The sequence below is a fragment of the Mauremys reevesii genome, linkage group 4, assembly GCF_016161935.1.
Source record: "Mauremys reevesii isolate NIE-2019 linkage group 4, ASM1616193v1, whole genome shotgun sequence".
NCBI lineage: Eukaryota > Metazoa > Chordata > Testudines > Geoemydidae > Mauremys > Mauremys reevesii.
The window spans coordinates 90,882,927-90,906,606 of NC_052626.1; the positions used below are offsets into that span (position 1 = coordinate 90,882,927).

At 39.1% G+C, this 23,680-nt stretch overlaps 1 protein-coding gene across 5 annotated transcripts in view; it reads right to left on the reverse strand.

Annotated features, from left to right (window-relative positions):
• DCDC1 (doublecortin domain containing 1) overlaps positions 1-23,680 on the reverse strand; it is a 452,481-nt gene that overhangs the window by 202,122 nt on the left and 226,679 nt on the right. For all 5 annotated transcript variants that reach the window (XR_005597781.1, XM_039535836.1, XM_039535835.1 and 2 more), the window contains 3 exons: positions 14,701-14,867; positions 10,413-10,538; positions 7,964-8,069 (listed from right to left, as the gene is read on the reverse strand). Coding sequence is in view for 4 of the 5 variants with exons in the window: in XM_039535836.1 (XP_039391770.1) it covers positions 7,964-8,069; positions 10,413-10,538; positions 14,701-14,867 (399 nt within the window). In the remaining variant the exon portion in view is untranslated. The remainder of the gene's footprint in view (positions 1-7,963; positions 8,070-10,412; positions 10,539-14,700; positions 14,868-23,680) is intronic.

Here is a 23,680-nt window from a genome sequence, read left to right on the forward strand (position 1 = left end):
TCTCGCCATCCTGAAGAGACATGTAACATACAGGTCATAATATATTCAATTCTCCAGCGCCTTCAGAACCTAAGTGAGTATGACCAGCTGCAAATGAGGTAGAGAAAATTGTATTCCTCCTCCTGAAAATTGACTCTATTACCACACAGACAGTTCAGTCCAGATCTCCACAATCTTATCTGCAAAATAATTTGAAAAAGCTTCACAGTGTCAGACTCTGCCATGAAAGGCAAATAGTCTCAGTCTAGTAGACTGTTTCCAACTCAAAACAGTTTTGTTGCTCAGAATTTTGAGGTTCCTATGGAAACATAGAAACCCTCTGGACATATTGTATGCATTATATTATAAATATTCAATAATAACTAATAATACAGTAGGACCCTGAAACCCCAGTTTGGATCAGAGGCCTATTATGCTATACAAACACAAGGTCCCCACCCTGAATTCCTCCCACTTTAGCAGTTGTAGGTCACTTAGTGATTTCCAAGGATGAATGCAAGGAAGCAGGTGTTTAGGAGTCACTGTATAAATAGTTAAGGATAACAGATCATTATAATGTCTCCCATAGATCAGCAGAGCAGTCTGCCACAAGAGTGTATTCTTCCTCAGAGCCTTTGAATCCTTACAGGTTCCATTAGTCTTTGATGAAAGAAAACAGCCCCTTCACCCTGACAGGAAAGGAGCATGATAGCATCAAAATAGGTTTTCATTCTGATTAACAATGGAGGACCAGATCCTCAGATGGTGTAAATCTGTATAACTCCCCTGAAGCTAATGCAGCTGAAGATCTGGCCCTGAATATTTATAAGAACTGAAGATGGTGATAAGAAACGGTGACAAGATCTGTTATTTTTGGCTATATAGTGACAATATTAAAAAAAAATCCCATATAAATAAAATATGCTTAGTATGCTTTTAGGAGACCAAAAATGTATATCTTTGCCAGAATAAATTGTAAGCTGCACTTTAAGTGAATACGATTGGGCACAATCTATTACTTGAAGTGAAATCTTAAAAGTCTCAATACCCAGTGACTGACAAGATCCTTTTGTCCTCAAAGAATGCTTTCTGTAGAGGCACATCATGCTTCCAATAAACACTAGAGGTCCATCATGTCTTTACACTTGCAATATGACCCTTGTTAATATGTCTGAGGAAAGAAAAGCTTTCGAATGAACCACATTATTCGACATCTTTATAAGCTTCTAAGACAAGGCTGTAGTAACAAAAAACAATGTTCTGCTTCCTATTGTTAAGAGGAAGTGAAAGGAAATGAATAGACATTGTTCATCCTCAGAATCCCACCTGGATGGAATAATACTTATTTTAAATGAGACTGTGTCTAAATTAGCAGTGCTTGATCTGTAATATAAGGACTACTGATGTATAAGTCAAAACACTCACTGTTCAATGACTGCTTCCACGAAATTTATGACCTAAATATTTTGTATAACCACAACGAGACAGCAGATTAATATAATGGAGATTTAACCTAGGATTTCTGTATTGGAAGTGCTATAAACTTCTAACAAGACTGAAATACAATGATCAGTATCTCTTGTGATTAGGATAAAATTCAATGGGCCAACAGTAATTCCAGTAAGGACAATGTAGCTATTGCATATGATATTGGCCCTATGTACTTGGCGAGGTGATTAAAGTTTCACTGGAAATAAATTACTTTGATTTCAAGTACAGAGTCTCCAACAGAACCATTTTTAAACCATAGAGATGTAGGAATGAAACTATCTGCCACGAGCTTGTGCCCACATGCATCAGCTACTGTTGGTGGGGCTTTTGAATTGCAAATGAACAGAAAAGCCTAATTAGAAAGAATGTTCAGAACCCAAACTAAGCACCCAAAAAGAAGGGGGGAAAACAAAAATCCCAGTCCGAAATGAGATATTAGATAAGAATAGTGATGTGGGAAAAATGTATTGTTGACTTACTTCTAATCCACTCCCTTCTGAAAGCAAATGGAGTGGAGCATATATTGAGGCTGGCAAAGCAGCAGAAGCAGAACATAAACACATTTAGTACAGAGATATTTGATTTCATATTACCCGTTAGCCAGCAGCAGGCAGATCTTACAAGGGAATCCCCACAGTTATTGTACAATGACAACGAATATTCTACTAATCCTCCTCCAAAGGCTCCAGGCTTAAGACAGCACTCTTACTCAACCTCACTATTATAAATTGCTATCAGATATCAGAGGTTTCACTACAACTGGGTAGAAGATTGTTTGGGTTGGAATTAGACACAAGTATCATTATGCTGTGTGCCTCTTTGTATAACACCTGCTGCAAGTCCCTATATTCTTGTTATCTCTACCACAGGTTTTAATCTTTTAACATTTGGTTTAGTGGTGCAGCAGTGAGGAAGCACTAGCCCTTTGTATTCATCACAGGCTGGCACCCAGGACTAACACCATGCTGTTCATCAGGAGATAATAAAGCTGGACAGTACCCAAGTGACACTAGATAAAGAAGCAACAGCATGTTCCTCTCATCAGCTTCAGATGATGTTAAAAACCTGCAGAGCTTGGGGCAATGGCACCCCATAGAAGCAACAATGGCCATTAACTTTCTTATTTGAGATTTCACCTTCTTTATTATATTTGATAGTTTTTCTTCAGACTAGCAGCCCATGACAGTGAACTGGAGAGATGCAACTTGAGTGAGCTAGAGTGCTCAAAAAAGCATTAGAAATTGCATTGAAAAATTATATTCATAGCATGTGCTGTGCTATGCTAAGCTATACTATCATACCACAGAGTACCTCGTTTCTATCATACATGCTATTAAACATAAGCCCACAGATAGAAGCAAGCAAAACATCCATTCCACCCTCTAATAAAATTATTACTTTAAAATTCTTCCTTTCAGAAAAAAGGCAACGGGATAAAGCATATGGTGTAGCCATAAACAATAATATTGGAAATTGTACAAGGAAAGCCAAGTTATCATAGAGAACAACATCTGAAAAAATTCATTCACTAACATTAGCTGAGACTTGGTCTGTAAAAAGGGAATTGTTACTTTACTGTTATTATTTACAGCTAGTGGTTCTCAACCAGGGGTATATGTACCCCGGGGGTATACAGAGGTCTTCCAGGGGTTACATCAACTCATCTAGTTATTTGTCTAGTTTTACAACAGGCTACATAAAAGCCATTAGTGAAGTCAGTACACACTAAAATTTTAGGCAGACAATGGTTTGTTTATACCGCTCTATATTCTATACATTGAAATGTAAGTACAATATTTATATTTCAATTGATTTATTTTATAATTATATGGTAAAATGTGAAAGTAAGCAATTTTTCAGTAATAGGTTGCTATGAGACTTGTATTTTTAGGTCTGTTTTGTTAGCAAGTAGTTTTTAAGTGATGTGAAACTTGGGGTATACAAGACAAATCGGATTCCTGAAAGGGGCACAGTAATCTGGAAAGCTTGAGAGCCACTGATTTACACAGCACTATAAATATGCATTTAAGTGAGCTGACTGTAGGTATTACTGCACATTGTGAATGATGCATTTTTATATTGAGGAGGAATTCTCTAAGGGAGTGATAGCACTGAAGTTACAAGGTCAGATTAGCTGACAGAAAGCAATGGAGGGAGGTGCAAATTATACATCTCTTTGAGAGCTTGGGCCTTGTGGAGGAGTCACCCTGAGAAGGACAGGTGAGAATATTAGCTATCCTCAACCCTGTTTCCTGCCAGCAGTAATGGTAACAGATTTAATTATGGACAGGGTAATATAGGAGCCTTACTGGTAGAGGCTGCTCAGAGGATGTGCTGAATCCGTGCACTGTTTAACCATTCTGGCCACATCGTCTCTCCAGCAATCACAATCCCTTTTTGGCTTTCTGGAGAGGGCTGGCCTGCTAAAGGTCTTTTGGTAGAGGGGACGTTGTTTCTATTTCTCAGTGCTGTAATCTTGCCTCTCCTCTAGCTACATCCTTAATGACAACAGCAGGGAAGTTCTATGCCGCTGAAGGTTATTCCCTGCTAGTAGGGTAATTCTCTTCTGCCCACTTACATCAGCTTTCCAACCAGAGTCCAAGCTGACTGTGTTACACTTAAATGAAATATTACTTTATTACTTTCTTTCCTTTTGTTAAATTGTCTTTCAAGAGATGACCAATGACCAACTAAGAGAAAGAGATTGATAAATATGCGGTTCTCCTCTCACTTATATCAGTGTAATTCAAGAGTAATTCCAATGAAATCAGTAGAATTACACTAGTATATAACAGGTGCAAATGAGAGGAGAAACAGGCCAGTGGCAACAGTGCTTTCTGCAACTAGTATAGGGAAAAGTGGCAAGAGAAAAAGTTTTCTTATTTTATCTTCCTCTTTATGTTAATTTTTTTTCCAGGCATTGCAATAGAGAATGTCCAAGAAGATAATTGGTCAGTATCAATTTTTTTAAAAACATTATCTAAAGTCACATTGCTGCTGTCTTTAATGGGCTGTAAGACTGATTCTTTTAATTCGAAATTACTTGACTTTGATAAAAAGTAGAATCTCTTGGTACATGTACAAATGCATTGGGATTTGGGGTAGGCAACCTATGGCACATGTGCCGAAGGTGGCACGCAAGCTGATTTTCAGTGTCACTCACACTGCCCGGGTCCTGGCCACTGGTCCGGGAGGCTCCGCGTTTTAATTTAATTTTAAATGAAGCTTCTTAAACATTTAAAAAACCTTATTTACTTTACATACAACAATAGTTTAGTTATATATTATAGACTTATAGAGAAGAGATCTTCTAAAAACGTTAAAATGTATTAACATTGTATTAGCTTCAATGAATGATAGTTTAAAGATTAATTGGAGTTCTTAATATAATGCTACTTTATGTCACAGAATAAAGATAATAACCTCAAAACAGCTAGTTTGTAATATTTGTAAGTTACCATTATCTGAAGATTTTTAGAATTTATATTAGATGCTGAATTCAAGGTGAGACTTTTAAAAGCACCTGAAGTGAGTTCTGAGCAAAAACTGACATGCACTTGGATGCTTCTGAAAATCCTTCCTCTTCACCACACTCTTAAATATTTTAGAATCCCATTAAAGAATAGGTCATCCATTATGCTCATCCATCTTTTTAAGTTGAAATTTAATTTGTGACTCTCATTTCTATTACTGACAGAGAGACAGTTATACAAGTAGTGTGGAAGTGCAAAGGTTTTCTAAAATATAAGGGATGGTGAGGGTTCATATCTTTTTGGACTTGGCTAGGATTACTACATCATGCCAGAGAAGATTTCTGAATCATTGATCAGAGTTTTATCAGAAGGCATTTAGGCTTCAGTATTTCTTTTCTGGCTAAACTATGTTATTGTTGAAGACTATATTATATATCAATAACATAATAAGATTAATAATCTTCAACAAATACATATAGCTTCATATTCTCAATATGAAGCTGCTGTAACTTTTTTTGAATGAGCATCAAAATAAAAGTAGTGATGACAGATTTGGATGAATGGTTTGGAAGATGATGTATTATAGCTGATTTCATATTTCCTAAATATGAATAGTTTAGTTCCTGGAAGGAGAGTTGCTTGGATAACTATGCTTGGATTTCATATCTTTTTTAAAACAAGATACAGAAACTTCAAATGGGAATATTGTCAAATGGTGGTAGCAATGTCTTACTTGCCAGTGAAACATGTACCAGTGCAGTGGGATTTTTTTTCTTAGTACTCTTTTTTAATATTGACAGCCTTTGTGTGACATGTTTAGAGGACTTGAATTTAACAAAATAATTATATTAAAAGTATTAAACAGTTAAAGCAGGACTCAAATGGTACTTAGGCCATGAGCTGGATCTCTGCACAGGGTGAATTTTATCCAACATTGATTGACTGAGAAGAATGTACAACTTCCTTTAACATTAGTGGGAACTGAGGATTTAAAGCCCTACACAGCACCTTGAAATTTTACCATTATGTCACAAATATGAGTGAAACAATTCAGGAACTTGTGCACTAAAGTTTAAATTGCTCTTCATGGTCAGTAAAAGGTCAAGCATATAGAAGTGTATATAAGGTCCAAAATTATAGTTTCTCCAAGACTTCCTTTGTTAAAAGTACAATATGATGAATTCCACAAAAGCAGTATGAATGGACAAATAACCTGACCTAAGAAAGTGTCCAAGGATGACATCTACTGATGGTCATCTATCCCACCTTGCTGATGTATAGGCCAATCTTTCTCACCAGTGACAAAAGAGCAACAGGTTGTAATTGTCAGGGTTATCTGTAGCCCCAGATGCACGCATTGGGATTGTATGTCATAAATTCTACTCAGCGGGAAATGTTTTATTTTTAATCTTCTATTGACAAGTAACAGCTAGAGGTTGAGCAATAATATCTATACCTGAAGTCAATTTAAAAATGTATGTATCCAGAACATCTGAGCCTTTTGCCTTTTTAGTGTGTAATCTTCTTAGTGTCTTCTGCACCTCATTGAGCTCCAAGGTTTGCAAATACAAAATACTGTAGGTATCCAGCACCTCTGCCCTGAATTTAGCTTTAAAGGAGTCTCTCTTGAGGATATCAAATTATCATTCACAATACACTGTTCACCCCCAGAAGTGTAATTGTTGGATGCTCTCACCCTGTTTCCAAATGTATAAGCCTCAATAGGTTAGTACAGCTGTAGTTTTTAAGCTTATATTAACTATCCCATTCTTTATCTCCTAAGGCTTGTTTCTCATATTTTATTGTAGGTAGGCATTAGTAGTATTCAGATGTTTTATCTTTTCCCCATTGCTGATCTATAGATTTATGCATCTCAAGGTCACTTTGGAACACATTTATACCAGACACCAGAAGCATAATCAAAACAACATGCTAATATATAAACAATATCAGGTAACATAAAAATGGTGCTTTAGATAACCATAACTTAAACACAGTAAACTATGCTGTTGCCCCACTACACAGAAACAACCCTTTACATTGTCACAGAAGCAGCCCTGCAGAATGCAGATCGGTGCAGATTGCTCCCCTAAATGCCTCTCCTGACATCATGTCTGCATTTCCCCCATTGCAGCAGAACTGGTGCAGTTCTGCTGTCTATTGAACTTTATTTGCCATTGGGGGTCAGGAACAAGGTTTGTCTCAGTATTATTATTTGTATCACAGTGCTGTGTTAGGCACTGTCTAAAGTGAGAGACAATCCCTGCTCTAAGGAGTTTACGTTATAAATAGACAAGAAAGACAACATGTGGAAGAGGAAACAGGCTCAGGGAAGTAAACTGACTTTCCCATGATCACATAGCTAGTCAGTGGTTCAGGAAAGAATAGAATGCCACTTCCTTCCCCTCTGGACTAAGCTGCCTCTTCATTTGTGAAGAATCTGTGTGAAGAATCTTTAATTGACTCAATGTAAAAAGGTGCATGACAGCTTTAAAGTTGTACTCTATTCGCTTTTCTAAGTAAACTTGAAGTAGTCACAATAACTGGCTTAATTTAAATGATTTGAACAATCAAGATGACTTTACTCAGAGGTTTTATATGAATATATTAGATTAGGACCTGGGTCTACTTTTTCAGTTACCAAATACATTTGATTTGATAAGTGAGGCTTATATGCTTATTCCTTCTGTATCATGGTACTTTAAATGCAAACAAAAATTACAGTATCAAAATGAAATTCTGAACTCAAAATTTATACAAACACCACCAAAATATAAGCAGCAAATAATAGTTACTGTATTAGACTAATAATTTTGATTTTCTTTCATTTTGAAATCTATTGTAAAAAGCCAGGATGTTAACCTTTGGAGTGTCTGCATTTATGGGACACTTGTTACATCAATGGAATTAGAACATTCAAAATGCTAACTTGCACAAAATAGGAAGTGAAAGTCAGGTATATAAAAAGTCATACTTAATCTATGTAACAGTTTTGTGCTAACAAAAAAGAATAAACTTACCTTGTACTGTATAAAATGGCTATTCATGTCCACCTTTTCCAAGTTTTGAAGTGTCTGGTGGTTTGTGCACTGGAAGTTGTCTGGAAATTCTGTACAAGCTTCCCAACTGAGAATAAACAAAGTCATTCTTTATTGGGACTTTTTATTTAAAGACTACTACTACAGCTTCTATATTTAAACTAAAGTTTACATATTTTCAGATATGTTAACTGTGTGTTAGCATATAATTAATACTTACAAACAGTAAAAAAGTACAAGCAATGCTTAGTATAAGGTGTGTTAATTTAAATATTATAAATTATACACAGGCTTAAATCAAAGTTAAACTTAAAATCCAATGGACAACATTTTGACACTTTAGTCCCAGTCGTTTGGTCCAACCAAATTGTACTTGGTGCAAGGAACCCAAAGGGGTAGAGAAAAGATGGTTTTATACTACTTTTGCTCTCTCCTGATCAGAGGCATTCATGGACTAATCTGACCCCTCGTGCAACTTAAAGGAGTTCCAAGACTGCTCTTAATGATGGCAGAAGTAATGGTCATTTCAACACCCGGGAATCACTGTAGTACAGCAACACTCCAACCACATTCTATCTCTTAGTCACATTTCTAACACACCATCTACACTGTGAGCTGTACAGTGGGGGAAAGGAGGGTGATACTGACCCAACTTTGCTGGCTCGTTGCCTGAAGGGGAATCCTTGGTTGCCCTGATTGTTGGGAGTTTTGCCACTGACGTCAATGAGACCAGGATTTCACCCAATATTTGTAAAAAACACAATTTTTTGTGTAGTAATGGGGAGTAGATTAACAGGACAACAAAACTGTGCGCATTTTCCTTTTTAGGTCTTCCCTTTGTTATATGAAAAGGAGATGTTACCCCGTACTGATATAAAATCAGAAATAAAATCTGTCCTGATCTACACATTTTTAAGTCTACATGATTATATAAATGTTTGTGCTTATGTATTCAAACACTTTAGACATCCCACATATAAAAGTTGTTCATGTGCTGCAAGGCTCCCTATTTCCCTGTCCCTCCTATCTCATCCAAGCAACAGTGGTTGTATAACGGACAGCAGGATCTGGAGGCTACAGTGAAATGGAAGCTGTAGCTAGGGCCTCTCAGAGAGAGGCACCGATACTTACTCTGGTGAATCTTAACAATTCTGCAGTAGGCAGAAAGGTGGGAAATACCAACAGAAAATAAAAGAGGAACTAATTTGATAGGCTGCTATTGTTACAGAGTAGGGATTGGGAGGCAGACTCCAAAATCAGCAGAGTGAAGTGCATTTTTGATTGTGACAGTTAGTCCTAATTAGAATTTTTAAATTGATATGCACTTGTAATGGTGGAAATATAGGCTCTGATTTTGCACACATTTATGCACTTAAGTAGCCTTGATCATGTGAGTAACCTCTTTAACTGAATGGGACTACTCACGTGCTTAATGTTATTTACTCATGTGCATAACTGTTTCCAGTAACGAGGCCTGGGATATGAAATTTACATAAAGTATTGAAAAATGCACAAGCAGCTATTTAGCTGACTACTTTTATTTTCAGCATTTTAACATGTTAAAATGAAATGTTTAATAGGTAAATGTTTTAAAATGCATTTTAGCAAATGTAAAAGCAAAGTCTTTTATTTATATTTCAATAAGAGTACTGGAACTAAAATATATTAGTGACTCAACCAGGGGTAGATTAGGGTCTTGTGGGGTCCCTGAGCCAGAGCAAGTGGGGTCCCCTTCCCACCCCGTCTGCCTGCAGTCCCTCGTCCCCTGCCCCAGCACTCCTGCCGGGAAAATGGGGTTGGGGTGCAGGGCTTGCCACACCCGCCCAGCATTCCTGCCAGGGAGTGAAGGGAGCAGGGTCGGGGAGCGGGGGCTTGCCCCACTCCACCCGCCTGCCCATCGCTCCAGCCAGGGAATGGGGTCAGGGTGCAGTGGCTTCCCCCACTTGCCCGGCACTCCAGCTGGAGAGCGGGGTCGGGGCGCATGGGCTTGTTCCACTCCACCTGCCTGCCCAGTGCTCCAATTTCCGGAGCCCTGCAATTGACCAGGGCCCCATGGCACAGGGCCTGTTGGCCCAGTGGGTCATCCTCCACTAGACTCAACATTTCTTTATTGAAATTACCCATTAAACTGTTGCAGAAAAAAACAGGGATAACAGCCTCCTACTTATTTTAGTCACATCTTGTAAAAATTGAAGGATGAGGTATAATAAATTAATTTTTTACAACTATTGAAACCTCATGAAGAGCTGATGATGAAGTACTGATGTGTTGTACTGTGCACTGAAATAATGTTACAAATTGTCACATTCATAGGAAGATTTGCAGACTAGCTTTTCAACATTTTAATCATCCTCTATATTTCTCCCTTTCTTTCTCTGTATTCTTGGGTTTAGGGTTTCAGAGAACTTTGAAAAAGCAGAAGTTAATATACTTGTCACATCCAGGCAGCAGATCAACATTAGGATCCAGAAGAGTTTTGTAAATAATTGTGATACCATCCTTCTCAGCTGCAGTCACTCTGTCAAAGGTCAAACTTAGAACATGGTTTAAGGGAGACCTGAAAAATGAAAATAAAATCAAAGCTGACCTTTCTGAAACAAAATCAAACACCTTCAAAAGCAATAATGAGATTATACATACAAAGGCAGTGAACATAATGGAAATGCTGCTGAAAGAACGAAGACAGAAAATATTAAAACCCACTGCATTTTATATGTCGGAAAGAACATTAGTAATCTAGTAGCCATGCTCTGGCTTTAGTCTTTAGTTCAGATGCTTCCATCTCCGATACTAATTCTCTCCCCAGCCATCTTCTTGTCTTTATTAACCTATAGGTTATGGACAGCAACCAAATTGAATTAGTCTTGCAATATTAGCTCTTCTACTGGAATAAATAACAATTTGGGCAGAAGAAATAAGTATTATGATCAGCACCCAGGTAATCATCTAAGGATAACTGAAGACACGGCTACCACTCTGAAACCTGAAAACTGAAGATTAATGTTCATGAACAATAACTAAATAATATAAATATATTTTGATAAAACAGAGACAAATTATGTATTATTTTGTCAAAATACAATAATAAATACTAGTTTGTTTAATTAGCTGAACCTTAATGGGAAAAATCCAATGAGGTCTGTGATCAATAGATCAACCTTTAAACTGATGTATTCCTTTATACATTCTCATAGTTGTAAGCAACATTACACTAAAATCTAATAAAGCATGAATAACTTACACATTTATACTCTTATTAGTAAAGTTTCTTTTAAAGGCACACAGTCAACTTTTAAAATCCTATTTCCATTTTAATATTTTTACTTACAAGTAACAGCTAGAATAGAAAAAGTAAATTGAAATATATTGGAGATAAATATATTTTCTCTCTTTCTTTTCTAATTTGCTTACTTTGTGCATTTGATAGCACTTTTGTATATTCATAGTTTCATTGTTTCCACTGTACAGTCAATCAATTTCCCATTGTTCATTTGGGTCTTTTATACAGCAACAAGGGAAAAAACACATTCAGATAATCAGAGATCCTAGCTAAGGGTCCTTGGTTTGTATGGTGTATTTTTTAATATAAGAAGTATTCAGGGGGCAGGTCAAATTCACCAAAATGCTTTTATTTCATTTTAGTGAAATTAACCAATTGTGAGTTGTCAATGTCACTTTAAACAAAGAAAACAGTAATACGCTGAACAACAATTCTAAAAATGTGTCAAAACACACGTAAAATGAAATGTATGCTATTTGCATACTCTCCTAGTCTGCTTCTGAGGGAAGCACAAGTTTGAGAAATTAGAAAAAGCAAAATTATTTTTAAAATATAAATTTGAATTGTTATTTATCATGTTGTAGTTTATTATCCATTGTTATTGAAATTATTAAATACTCTACTCCATTAACTTAAAGCTGGCAATTTGAAGATGTATAAAAGAATGGCTAAGAGAAGCCATTTTCTGGAACATTCTCTAAAAACAATGGTTGTATTTTCTGTTTATTCCAAGAATGACCCCAGTGACAAGTTATCAGTTTTGGGTGAAACAGTTATATACAGGAATTATTTGTACAGAAATTTAATCTGTCATAATACATAGGAATAGTGAAATGTCATCAATAAACTACTCAATTACTTTTTCAGATCGTGCTGTACATCCAGAGACTTGCCATAAATCTGACATAACCCTGTTCCCAGCAGAGTAGAAGTGTAAAGAATTAGTATTAAAAGAAAAAATAGATTTTTGTTTGCTAAAGGAAAAAATAGAGAATTTGAATAGTATTCATCACAAGACTATTCTTATCTGCTGCTGAATATGTATAAGTAAATATGAGCTCTATGCAAAACATTACATATGAAGTTTATATTATGTCTTGTATATTTTACAGTTTTCTGACTGCACAGCAAGTTTTATTATTACTATTGATAATATATTCTATGGCAGAGCCCAAAACCCCAGTCAGAATAGGAGTCTCATTGTGCTAGTGACGGTTCAAGCACAGATGTCAAAGAGAAGAAGATAAACAAACTGCTTCCTTGACAATAATCAATGGAAACAGTAAACTGTTTTAAAAGCTTGTAAAATCATGCTAAAATAGCTCATTAAGTTTCAAAATATAAGCCCCCAGAAAATCTCATAATAAAACAGTAAAACAGACTGAAGTATTGATAAATGACTATCTGATGAAGTGGGTTTTAGCCCATGAAAGCTTATGCTCAAATAAAATTGTTAGTCTCTAAGGTGCCACAAGGATTCCTCTTTTTTTTAATTCAATTATTGACTTCAATGGGAGTCTTCTTGGATGTGTCTCATAGTGTTTTACCAGTCTGAATACAAGAAATACTTAGCCCAAATAGTTAGAAAATGCCAACAGTAAGTCTGTGTTTTGTAAGATTCTAGAGAAATATCATGGCCTTGACTAGCTAAGAATTAGGAGCCAGATCTGAAAAGATATTTAGATGCTTAAAGATGTGGATAAGCATCTAATGGGACTCTAAAAAGCACCTAGGCACCTAACTCCCTTTGATTTCAATGGAATTTAGCCCCTGAGCACTTCTGATAATCCTGTTATGCACCTAAGTGCATCTTTAGGCACCTAAATACATTTAAAAATATGGCCCTATGTGACTTATTCTCATTTAAAATCAATATTTCACATAATGTTATTCATTGGATTATTCTAATTTTCTCTTTCTTCTTCTTTATCACTTTGTCCATTTCAAAATAAAAAAATGATGTCACCATAGATTTAATTAAATTATTCACCTTTAATCTGCTTCTAAGTAACTACAAAAGGCACTTAGTAAACTATTCAATAATTGCTAGCACTTTGGAAGTTGTCACTGATTCCAAGTATGCAGCTGTATTCTAGTCACAATGTAATTAAATTGTCTTCAAGATTGCTAGTGATAAAACTCACAATATCTTTAGCAAGTATTCTGTAAATTATTTGGGCTAAAACATGTTTAAGTACTTTTTATTTAAAAATCTGTTGAAACCTGGAACAGATTTTCTGCAATGTGTTAAACATGTTGCACATTATCTTCAAATCAATGTTCCAGGTATTCTTTACACTTTTGAATTTACAGTAAGTTTACTGCATTAACATCACAGTCTCTCACTACTTTGGCTTAGTTACGATCAAAATAATTCTCTAGCTCTTGTATTTTTCACAGGCTAATGAACAAAACTGGATTACTAAACACCATATATTTAAAATTCTCTTTCAGCATTTTATTGCTGTATTGATTTGCAATTACCAACCATAATGATTGTTCAATTTTTCTGAACAAAAATGATCAAAAATCCTAAACTCAATTCTACCTGGTTATAGTTTAACCACAAGAAAGCATCAAATTATATTAACTTAATTGAGAAAGTAATCTTCAATTCCTAATACAGTACAACAATGAGCTTAGGGTCCTTGACAACCAGTTTTAGACATGATCCCAGATGTGTCCTGTCAATACACATAATTTCACAATAATTCAACAAGATCTCAACAGGCTAGCACAGCAGTGAATATATTTGTAGTGCAGCCACTTTTTCCTCAGGAAATAAGATTTTTTTCTAGGTATTAACAAATCTAAAAATGTAAGCACTCCTCAAACATCTCCAGAAATTATTAGGAGATAACACAACCAAAGTATATCCCTTTTAAAAAACTTTGGTAGGCCAGTCTTTACAAGCTTTACCAATTTATCTTTCACTCTACCATCATTGGTGCTTAAGAGGTTAAGACTTTATTTGTGAAAACAGAGAGAGGTAGTGGGGAATCATGTTGTCTACTGCTTCATAAATCTTGCTTAAGATCCTTTTCAATTACCATCCATTTCTCCTTTAAAAAGGGACAAAAAAATAGAGGAGTGGAAACAGGTCAGGGCAGTCTGTGACAATGACAGTGTGATGGGCTTGGACCCCCTGTGGTGTTTCCATCTGCTATCATTAAGGTGACTATTCAGACATGAAAAAATCCCTCTTGCTGTGCTGACAGGCAGACATCAAGAACTATGACAAGGCATTAAGACAGAAAGTCAGAGACAGAGATGTCATATTCCACAAACAATACTGCCTCAAACAAGACCTCTGAAATTTTCTTGGAATTTAAAATAAAAATAAAAGGGGTTTTACCTGGAGGTTATCAAACTTCCTCTTACATTAGTTTGACAACAAAAAGATTGCTGACTGTCACACAGATAAACATTTAGCTCTTACCTGTAATCTTTACCATAAGAAACCCAAATTTTTTGCTCATTCTTCAGTAAAAGTGGGTTTTTAATTTCTTGTCCTTTCTCATCAAAAAGCCGGGCAGGAATAAGATTGAGGCCTGTTGGTTTGAAGTCTGCTGAATATTGTAGTTTTTCATGAATCATATGCAGCAGCTGGCAAGGACAAAGCAAACAAATAAAGAAACTAAAAATGTAAACATCTGTAATAAATTGTTTGTACTCCATAACAAATGAAGTCCAAACAAATGATAATTAAATTCATATAGAATGTTAAAAGAAGTGTGAAATGACTGCAATGTTTATCTCAGTGTAAAATAACAAAATGAGCACAGGCTTTTAACCGGCAGGGGGTGCAACAGGATTATGATTGAGCTCTGACCCTTTGGCACAGAAACTGAAAGCAGATGTGACAGTTGTACAGAACAAGCATTTAGCTTCTACATACTATAACAACTCTCTTTATAAAGGTTATGTTTTCCTGCCCACATTTGGAGCTACATTTTGCTCATGTTTTTACTGAGCTTGTTCAAGTTTTACAATGACTGCTCTCCTCCCTCCTGCCAAACCATAGGTGATCAATAGCTAAACAATAATATTGCAAGCCTCATTTAACAATTTCTGTACTGTGTCTGTTAACTTGCCCCTGCCAGAATAGCCATAATTAGCACCTCTGTGAATATAAGATTTTTATGTATTGCATTGTTTCTTTTTCAGAAGTTGGTTCTCATCTCCATTTCTGAACTTTATTTGATTTTACATGACTGCACTTCCATCTTCATTTCTGCTGTGTAGTCAGGGCCTTTCCAAATTGCCATATCTTCAAGCTCAGTTCTGCGGCAAACATTACTGGACTGCAAATTCTGTGAGCAATTTGCCATTTCATGGCACAGTGATGGTTCCCCATAATATTGTAGTCACTTCATTCCACTCCCTCTCCCTTTTATCACTCTGCCTACAGAAAAGCACTTTCCCTGCACAGACACTCACGTTCTGTGTTCCTTGCCAGCTCCTGCCATTAAACGCAACATAGAATTGCTCCTTTAGCACCTATTGGAGACACTAAAGATCCATGCTCATTATGGAGGCAGGCAGGGGAAGCCAGAGCATGAGATAAAAGTTCTCAGTAACTGCTTATTCTTAATGCCAAATTATGCATTTCAGCACTTTTTGTTTTACTTGTTTTTTTTAATGTAAGTGACTTGTAGCTGAATTATTGACCTGTCTGCCAGTTATCCTTATGTACACATGAAATAAGCATCCAGAGATTGATTCTTATTTACACTGAAACTCCTTTTACACAGCTCTGGCACTGTAAATTATCTTTACACTTAATTTAAGGCCTCTCTACACTGCCAGAGGAATGTAATGGGTTTTTAGTGTTAATGAGAATAAGGTCTTTAAAGTTTATTATATTTAACTTCTGTCTGCTGTTTTAACATAAAAGTTTAAAGTTATTCACAGAACTACAGAAAGTGCAGTCTCCTCTGCAAAAACTCATAGGATTCATGAACTGGATGCAGTAGGGGCATTGAAGTCTACAGCATTTAAGTCGTTCTTCTAAGAGAAGATGCTGCTCTATTTAAGAGTAATTTGGAGTGGTCTCTGGTTGTGCTGGAGAGGTGAACAGTGAGTACAGATAATTTAACATGACAAAATGCTTAGACATTGGCATGGACACTTTGCCTTAAGTGTAGATACAAAGCCTGTGTGTACATATACTGCAAGCCTCCTAGCACAGAAATAAATTGCAGTGTAGACAGCGAGGCGCTGCTTACACAAGAAGAGCAAAGACAGACTCCTCCACACAGGAGGCAGGATAAACGAGATGAGGGAAGCCACATGATGCATGAAACATGGAAACATACCCTCTCGCCATGCAACATTGTGCTCTGGACACATGCCTAAACTACCACTGTGTTATAGGGACATCACGTTGGACCCTTTTTAATGCAGCAACTGCACTGGAACCCACCAAAGTTAATACAAATGTTATTTAACCCCCAAAATTGGAATTTCAGGGATGCAGGATGGAAGGTGAAAAAAAAAAAAACCCATACAGCAGTTTGCCAGTTTTGCATGGGAAAAATCCCTTTCAGATTCCAAACAAAATTCGGGGATCAGCCTAGTTCCCAACATTATAAGTTATCAAGCTCACCAGATAAGGAAAGGGTGAAGGGGATGGGTCTGGAACAGAGTCCAAAATGGCTTCTCGACAGCAGCAACAAACGGAATCCCCTCCCTCCCACCACCAGGCAAGACACAATCAGATGACCCATCATGGCCCACTGGCCAATGGTAGCAGAAGTGGGCAGAACTGTCTCCATTACCTGGATACCATGTGGCAGAGAGGGAAGGCAGTGGGAATAAGGGAGGGTGGAGGGAAACAAGAAAGAAGTGTCACCTTTCCCCTCATCTATATACACATGCTGCAGGCCATCAGGAGTGGGAGGAACAGAGGTGAAAGTAGGCGGGTACGGTCAGGTACAGCGTACCAGCAAGAGCCGGTATGCTGTGCCAGCCCAGCCTGGCTTCCCCAGGCTGGAGATTTAAAGAGCCCGGGCTCCCTGCAGCGGCCGGAGCCCAGAACCCTTTAAATCGCCTCCTGAGCCCCACTGCTGGAGCCCTGGGGTAGCAGCAGCAGGGCTCCGGCAGTGATTTAAAGGGCCCGGAGCTCCAGTGGGGCTCGGGGGCACTTTAAAGGGTCTGGGACTCCCTGCAGCGATTGAAGCCCCGAGCCATTTAAATCACAGCTTTAGCCTGGCTGCTGGAGCCCCGGGGTAGCAGCGGCAGGGCTCTGTCGACGATTTAAAGGTCCCAGAGCTCTGCTGCGGTAGCAGCGGCCAGAGCCCCTGGGGCTCTGCAGCTGGTAGCTCCAGGGGTGATTTAAAGGCCCCGGGGCTCCTAGCCGCAGCCCTGGGGCCTTTAAATCTTGATTTAAAGGCTCCGCCTCTTCCAGTTGAGGTCACACCTCTTCCGGTTTAGGCCATGCCCCTGCTCAGGACTCCAGCATACCAGTAAGTCCTTTAACTTACTTTCACCCCTGGGGAGGAAGAACTAAGGGATCATGTGTAGTACCACTTCATCTGCTCATGCTTGAGCTCTCCCCCTCCCTGCCCACCTGGTGAGGGCAGAGAAGAGTGTCCTCATTGTCCTGGGCCCATCAAAGACACACCCTGGCTAGTGAGTTACAATGGTTATTATAGTACACTTGGTTTTGTTACTGTAGTACAATATGTATAATGTGAATCATTTTGATGTTCACATTTATCTATTTCAATTGTAAACCCACATTTTTCTGATATAATGCAAAAATCCTACAGTGTTCCTATACTACAGTATTGGTAATATTAATATAAACAAAGTAGATTGTTTAATTTCTAAAAGAGTTAAATTACATCTCCTTAACTGCAGGCATAGAATCTTGGTCACTTGGTTGTTCCTAGCTGGGATTATTATCCTCAGAAAAGTAAGATTGACATGAAGGGAAATGTATGGACTGTTAATGGGATACTGCATTTTAATATCTAGTCCAAAAACTTGTTTAACTATTTGTTTCCATTCAATCATTTGCTTTCAGTCCAGATGGATAGCAACAAAAAAACTATTACAAATTTTACCAATTTATCACGGAACTGTTTTAAAAGAATTGACTGAGGAGCTCCCAAACATTGATACTGACTTTTTAACAAATCTTAGAATGCTGGGGAAATACCAGAGGACTGGAAATAAATCTAATGTGCTAATAATTTTAAAAGGGTAAATGGGATGATTAGGGTAACGATAAGGAAGTTAGCCTGACACCGGATCCTGGGAAAAATCATGGAAAGACTGATATGAGATATTAACAGTGAAGAATTAAAGAATGGGAACATAATTAATGTCAATTGAGATGGCTCCATAGTTAGGTTGACAAGTTTACCTTCCCTGGGCTGAACCTGGAATCACAGGAGATCCTAAGTCTCAGTGATGCTGGAAAAGGAAGGAGGGCTTGAGTGCATGGCAAGAGGCTGCCCAGGGTGTCTCAGTAAAAGCTGATGGATGGACGTAAGGATGGGCATGTGCGTGTGTACACACACACACACACACACACACACACACACACACACACACACACACAGAAAGAATGGTGAGGAATCTGGCCAAAGCCAAGCAGAAACACCTATGCAAGGAGCCTGGGTCACAAAATGGAGGAACTAGAACTACTGGTGCGGGAAGTGAAACCAGATATTATAGGAATCTGGCCAAAGCCAAGCAGAAACACCTATGCAAGGAGCCTGGGTAACAAAATGGAGGAACTAGAACTACTGGTGCAGGAAGTGAAACCAGATATTATAGGAATCTGGCCAAAGCCAAGCAGAAACACCTATGCAAGGAGCCTGGGTAACAAAATGGAGGAACTAGAACTAGAACTACTGGTGCAGGAAGTGAAACCAGATATTATAGGGGTAAAAGAAACATGGTGGAATAGTAGTCATAACTGGAGAATAGGTACTGAAGGTTATGTGCTGTTCAGGAAAGAGAGAAATAAAGGTAAAGGTGGTGCAGTAGAATTGTATAGCAATGATGAGGTAGACTGTAAAGAAATTAGAAGTGAAGGCATGGATTAAAACAGAATCTATTTGGGTCAAAATCACTTTGGGGAAGAAAGCTACCAGAGGTTCCCCTGGGATAGTGCTTGGGGTGTGCTACAGACCCCCAGGATCTAGTTTGAATATGATAGAGACTTCTTTAATGTTTTTAATGAAATAAATACTACTGACAATTGTGTAATTATAGGAAACCTTAAATTTCCAGATATACATTGGAGGACAAGTGCTACTAATAGTGGGGCCCAGCTTTTCTTGGATGTGATAGCTGACAGATTTCTTCACCAAACAGTCACCCACCCAACAAGAGTTGATGCCAACTTAGATTTGGTATTGGTGAGTAGTGAAGAACTAGTCTGTAGGGGACAGCCTTGGTTCGAGTGATCAGAACTGATTCAGTTTAAACTAAATGGAAGGATAAACAACAATAGATCTTCAACTAGGGTTCTTGCAGGCGGTATCTGAAGTCTGCATCCCAAGCAGGGGGGAAAATTCATAGTGGAGGGTTGCAGATCAAGCTGGATTACAAGCATCTCAAGGTCATTAAGAGAAAGCAGAAATCCTACAAAGAATAGAAGATGGGATGGATCATGAAGGAAAGCTACCTCTTGGAGGTCAGAAAGTATAGGGGAAAAGTGAGAACTGCCAAAAGCCAAGCAAAGTTGGACTTAGCAAAGGGAATTAAAACTAATATTAAAAAAGTTCTATAGCCATATAAATAAATAATAATTTAAAAAAAAAAAGGAAAGACATTGGGAAACTGCCTACAATGGCATGTATCTGATCTGTAACTGCTAGTAGCAAATATCCCCAGTGGCTGGTGATGGGACACTAGATGGGGAAGGCTCTGAGTTACTACAGAGAATTCTTTCCTAGGTGTCTGGTTGTTGGGTCTTGCCAGAATGTGCAGGGTCCAACTGACCACCATATTTGGGGTCAGGAAGGAATTTTCCCATGGATCAGATTGGCAGAGACCCTGTGGGGTTTTTTGCCTTCCTTTGCAGCATGGGGCACAGGTCAATTGCAGGTTTAAACTAGACTGAATGGTGAATTCTCTGTAACCCAGGGTTTCTCAAACAGGGGTCTCCAATAGTATAGGGAAAGCCCCTGGTGCGCTGGGCCGGTGTGTTTACCTGCCCTGTCTGCAGGTCCGGCCGATCGCGGATCCCACTGGCCACGGATTGCTGCTCTGGGCCAATGGGAGCTGCTGGAAGCGGCAGCCAGTAAGTCCCTCAACACATGCCGCTTCCAGCAGCTCCCACTGGCCTGGAGCAGCGATCCGCAGCCAGTGGGAGCCGCGATTGGCCAGACCTGTGTACAGGGCAGGTAAACATACGAGCTCAGCCCGCCAAGGGCTTTCTCTACACTAGCAGTTTGAGAAACCCTGCTGTAGCCTGAAGTCTTTAAATGATGATTTGAGGACTTAAGTAACTCTGCCAGAGGTTATGGGTCTATTACAGGAGTAGGTGGGCAAGGTTCTGTGGCCTGCAATGTGAAGGAGGTCAGACTAGATGATCATAATGGTCCCTTCTGGTCTCCAAGTCTATGATTCTATGAGTCTATGATGCATGCAGGACAGTCTGTTTTTTTCCCAGCCAAAGATAGGAGTTAGCTGGGCTGAGGGGAACTTACAAAAGCCAACAAGGAAAGATGAAGGTGTAAGAAAGACCCAGGGGTAGAGGCCTTTTTTTTTAACCCTTTACTCTACATGCTTTGTATCTTTGGGGGAAGGAATAAAAATTCAATAAATAATGCTTTGTTTTGAAGACACTGTTTTCCAATCACTTTAATCAATTTGCTTGGCACAAGTACCAACTGAAGCTGGGCCTGTGGCATTAATATGGTTGGGAAACCAGAGTGATAGGATCATGTCTTACTGCCCAGTGTGAAGTGCAGGAAGCTAAGGATATCCTGTAAGGGGTGCAGTACAGAAGGACTAAAAGGGGGGTAAGGTGCAGATCACTCTGGATCCATTACAGGGTGTTTCTAATAGGGTCCTGCAGAGTTCTATTATTAGCCCATTGTTATTCAATATTTTTAGCAATTATTTGGAAGAAAATAAAAAATCATTGCTGATAAAAATTTGCCAATGACACAAAAATTGGTGGAGCAGTAAATAAAGATAGTGACAAGTCAGTTTACTGAGCAATCTGGATGATTTGGGAACCTGAGCTCATTTCAAAAGTATGCGTTTTAATGCATACATCCAGGGGTGAAAGTTGGCTGGTATGGGCCGGTACGGTGTACCGGTAAGAAGCCTGTACCAGCCCCTATGCAGCCAGTGCATTAATGTCGCTGCCCCTTTTGCCCCCCCCCACCACCACCCCATTGGCAGCCATGCCAGTAGGGTCCTTACTGGCAGAGCCACCAATGGGGGAGGGACAAAAGGGGCAGTTGCCCCAGACCCAGTGATTTCAAAGCGCCCAGGGCTCCAGGCCGCCGCTGCCACTAGCGCAACAGTGGCCAGAGCCCCACGCCCTTTTAAATCACCACCGGCGCCCCAGACAACACGGGCCAGGTAGCGTGGATGGGCTGGCTGGAGGAGGTTGACCCCCCTGCCCCGCCCCTTTTGCCCAAGGCCCAGAGCTGGGCCCCCGTACCGGTAAGTGTTTAATATTACTTTCTCCCCTGCATACATCTATGAACAAAGAATACAGGCCATAGTAACAGGATGGAGGATTGTACTCAGTAAAGCAGTGACTCTGAAAAAGAGTCATCCTGGATAATCACTGCACATGAGCTCGTAATGGGATGATCTGGTTCAGAGCTAATGTGATCCTTGGAAACAGAAGCAGGAATATCAAAGAACAGAGAGGTGGCAGTATCTATGTATAAGGCACTAGTGAGACAATATTGTGTCCAGTTCTGGCATCCACATTTCAAAAGGGGTTAAAAAAAGAGCTACAAGAATGATTCAAGGTTTGGAAAATCTGCTTATAGTGAGAGGCTAAAGGAGCTCTAATTAAATTACCCAAGAGAAGATTAATAGCTGATTTGATCACCGTCTATAAATACTTACATGTGGAGATGATTTCTGATATTAAAGGGTTCTTTATTCTATCAGACATACATACAACAAGGTCCAATGTTTGGAAGCTGAAGTTAGACAAATTCAGACTAGAAATAAGGCACATTTGTAACAGTGTGGGTAATTAACTAGTTAAACAACTTAGCTAACGATATGATGGATACTCTCACTTGAAGTTTTTAAATCAATTAATGTCTTTCTAAAAGATATGCTGTAGCTCAGGGGTGGGCTAACTTTTTGGCCTGAGGGCCACATCTGGGAATAGAAAACGTATGGCAGGCCATGAATGCTCAGAAAATTGGGGTTGGGGTGCGGGAGGGGGAGTGGGCTCTGATTGGGGGTGTGGCCTCGGGGCGGGGCAGTGGGGTGCGGGAGGGGGGTGAGGGCTCCGGCTGGGGGTGCCATGCCACAGCTTCCCAGAGCCGCGTGGAGCGGCCACCAACCTTGCTCCTTGGCTGGAGCACCGGAGCGGGGCAAGCTCCAGATCCCACTACCCAGCAGCAGATCGAGGGCCGACTTAAAACCATTGGTGGGCTAGATCAGGCCCATGGGCCATAGTTTGCCCACCTCTGCTGTAGTTCAACCAGAAGTTATGGGCTTGAAGTAAGAATTTCTGGGTGAAATTCTATTACTTGTGTTATGCAGCTCAGACTGTATTATCATAATGGTCCTTTCTGTCTTTAAAATCTATGAATTTTTAACAACTGGTGATGATGCTTGAAGTGAATCTCAGTTAAATGAGTTGCTACTTTCAGTCCAGGTGCTATGAAAGGAGTATTCTGGTGATAAGACTACCATCACAACTTCACACTCGAGGCCCAGTGTCTGTCCTAGCAACGTTCACAGCCCTAGGGTAGCCAGGTCACTGGCTGCCACCAATATTATAACACTGTGTCATGCAGCACAGCTCTGAGCCCATCTAACAGATGCAATACTTCAATACTGTACTTAACACAGTGCTGTAAGCCAGCAAACTCTGTACACTAGGGTTCCCAATGTTGTTAACACTGACACAGCTGAACGAGTTTTAGCAGTAGTAGGAATTTTTTAAGAATCTCCCTAGTGAAGTCAGACCCTTGTTGGCAGCCTTAGCAAAGAGGTCAAGAAATATATGTGTATGTGCAGTGAATTTACCTCTGACCCACAAAATAGGACCAAAGAATTGTGGCAAGGCACTGCCAGTATCACATCTTAAATTTACTACAAATACATCTTCTCATAACAGACAAATCCTCTGTCTGGGACATGATTGTTCAATTATCATGCCCATAGCAAAGACGCATCCATTTGTAGAATTCTTAGTGCCCCACATATTCCTCTCATATGATCCTGGGAACTACATCATAGCCAAA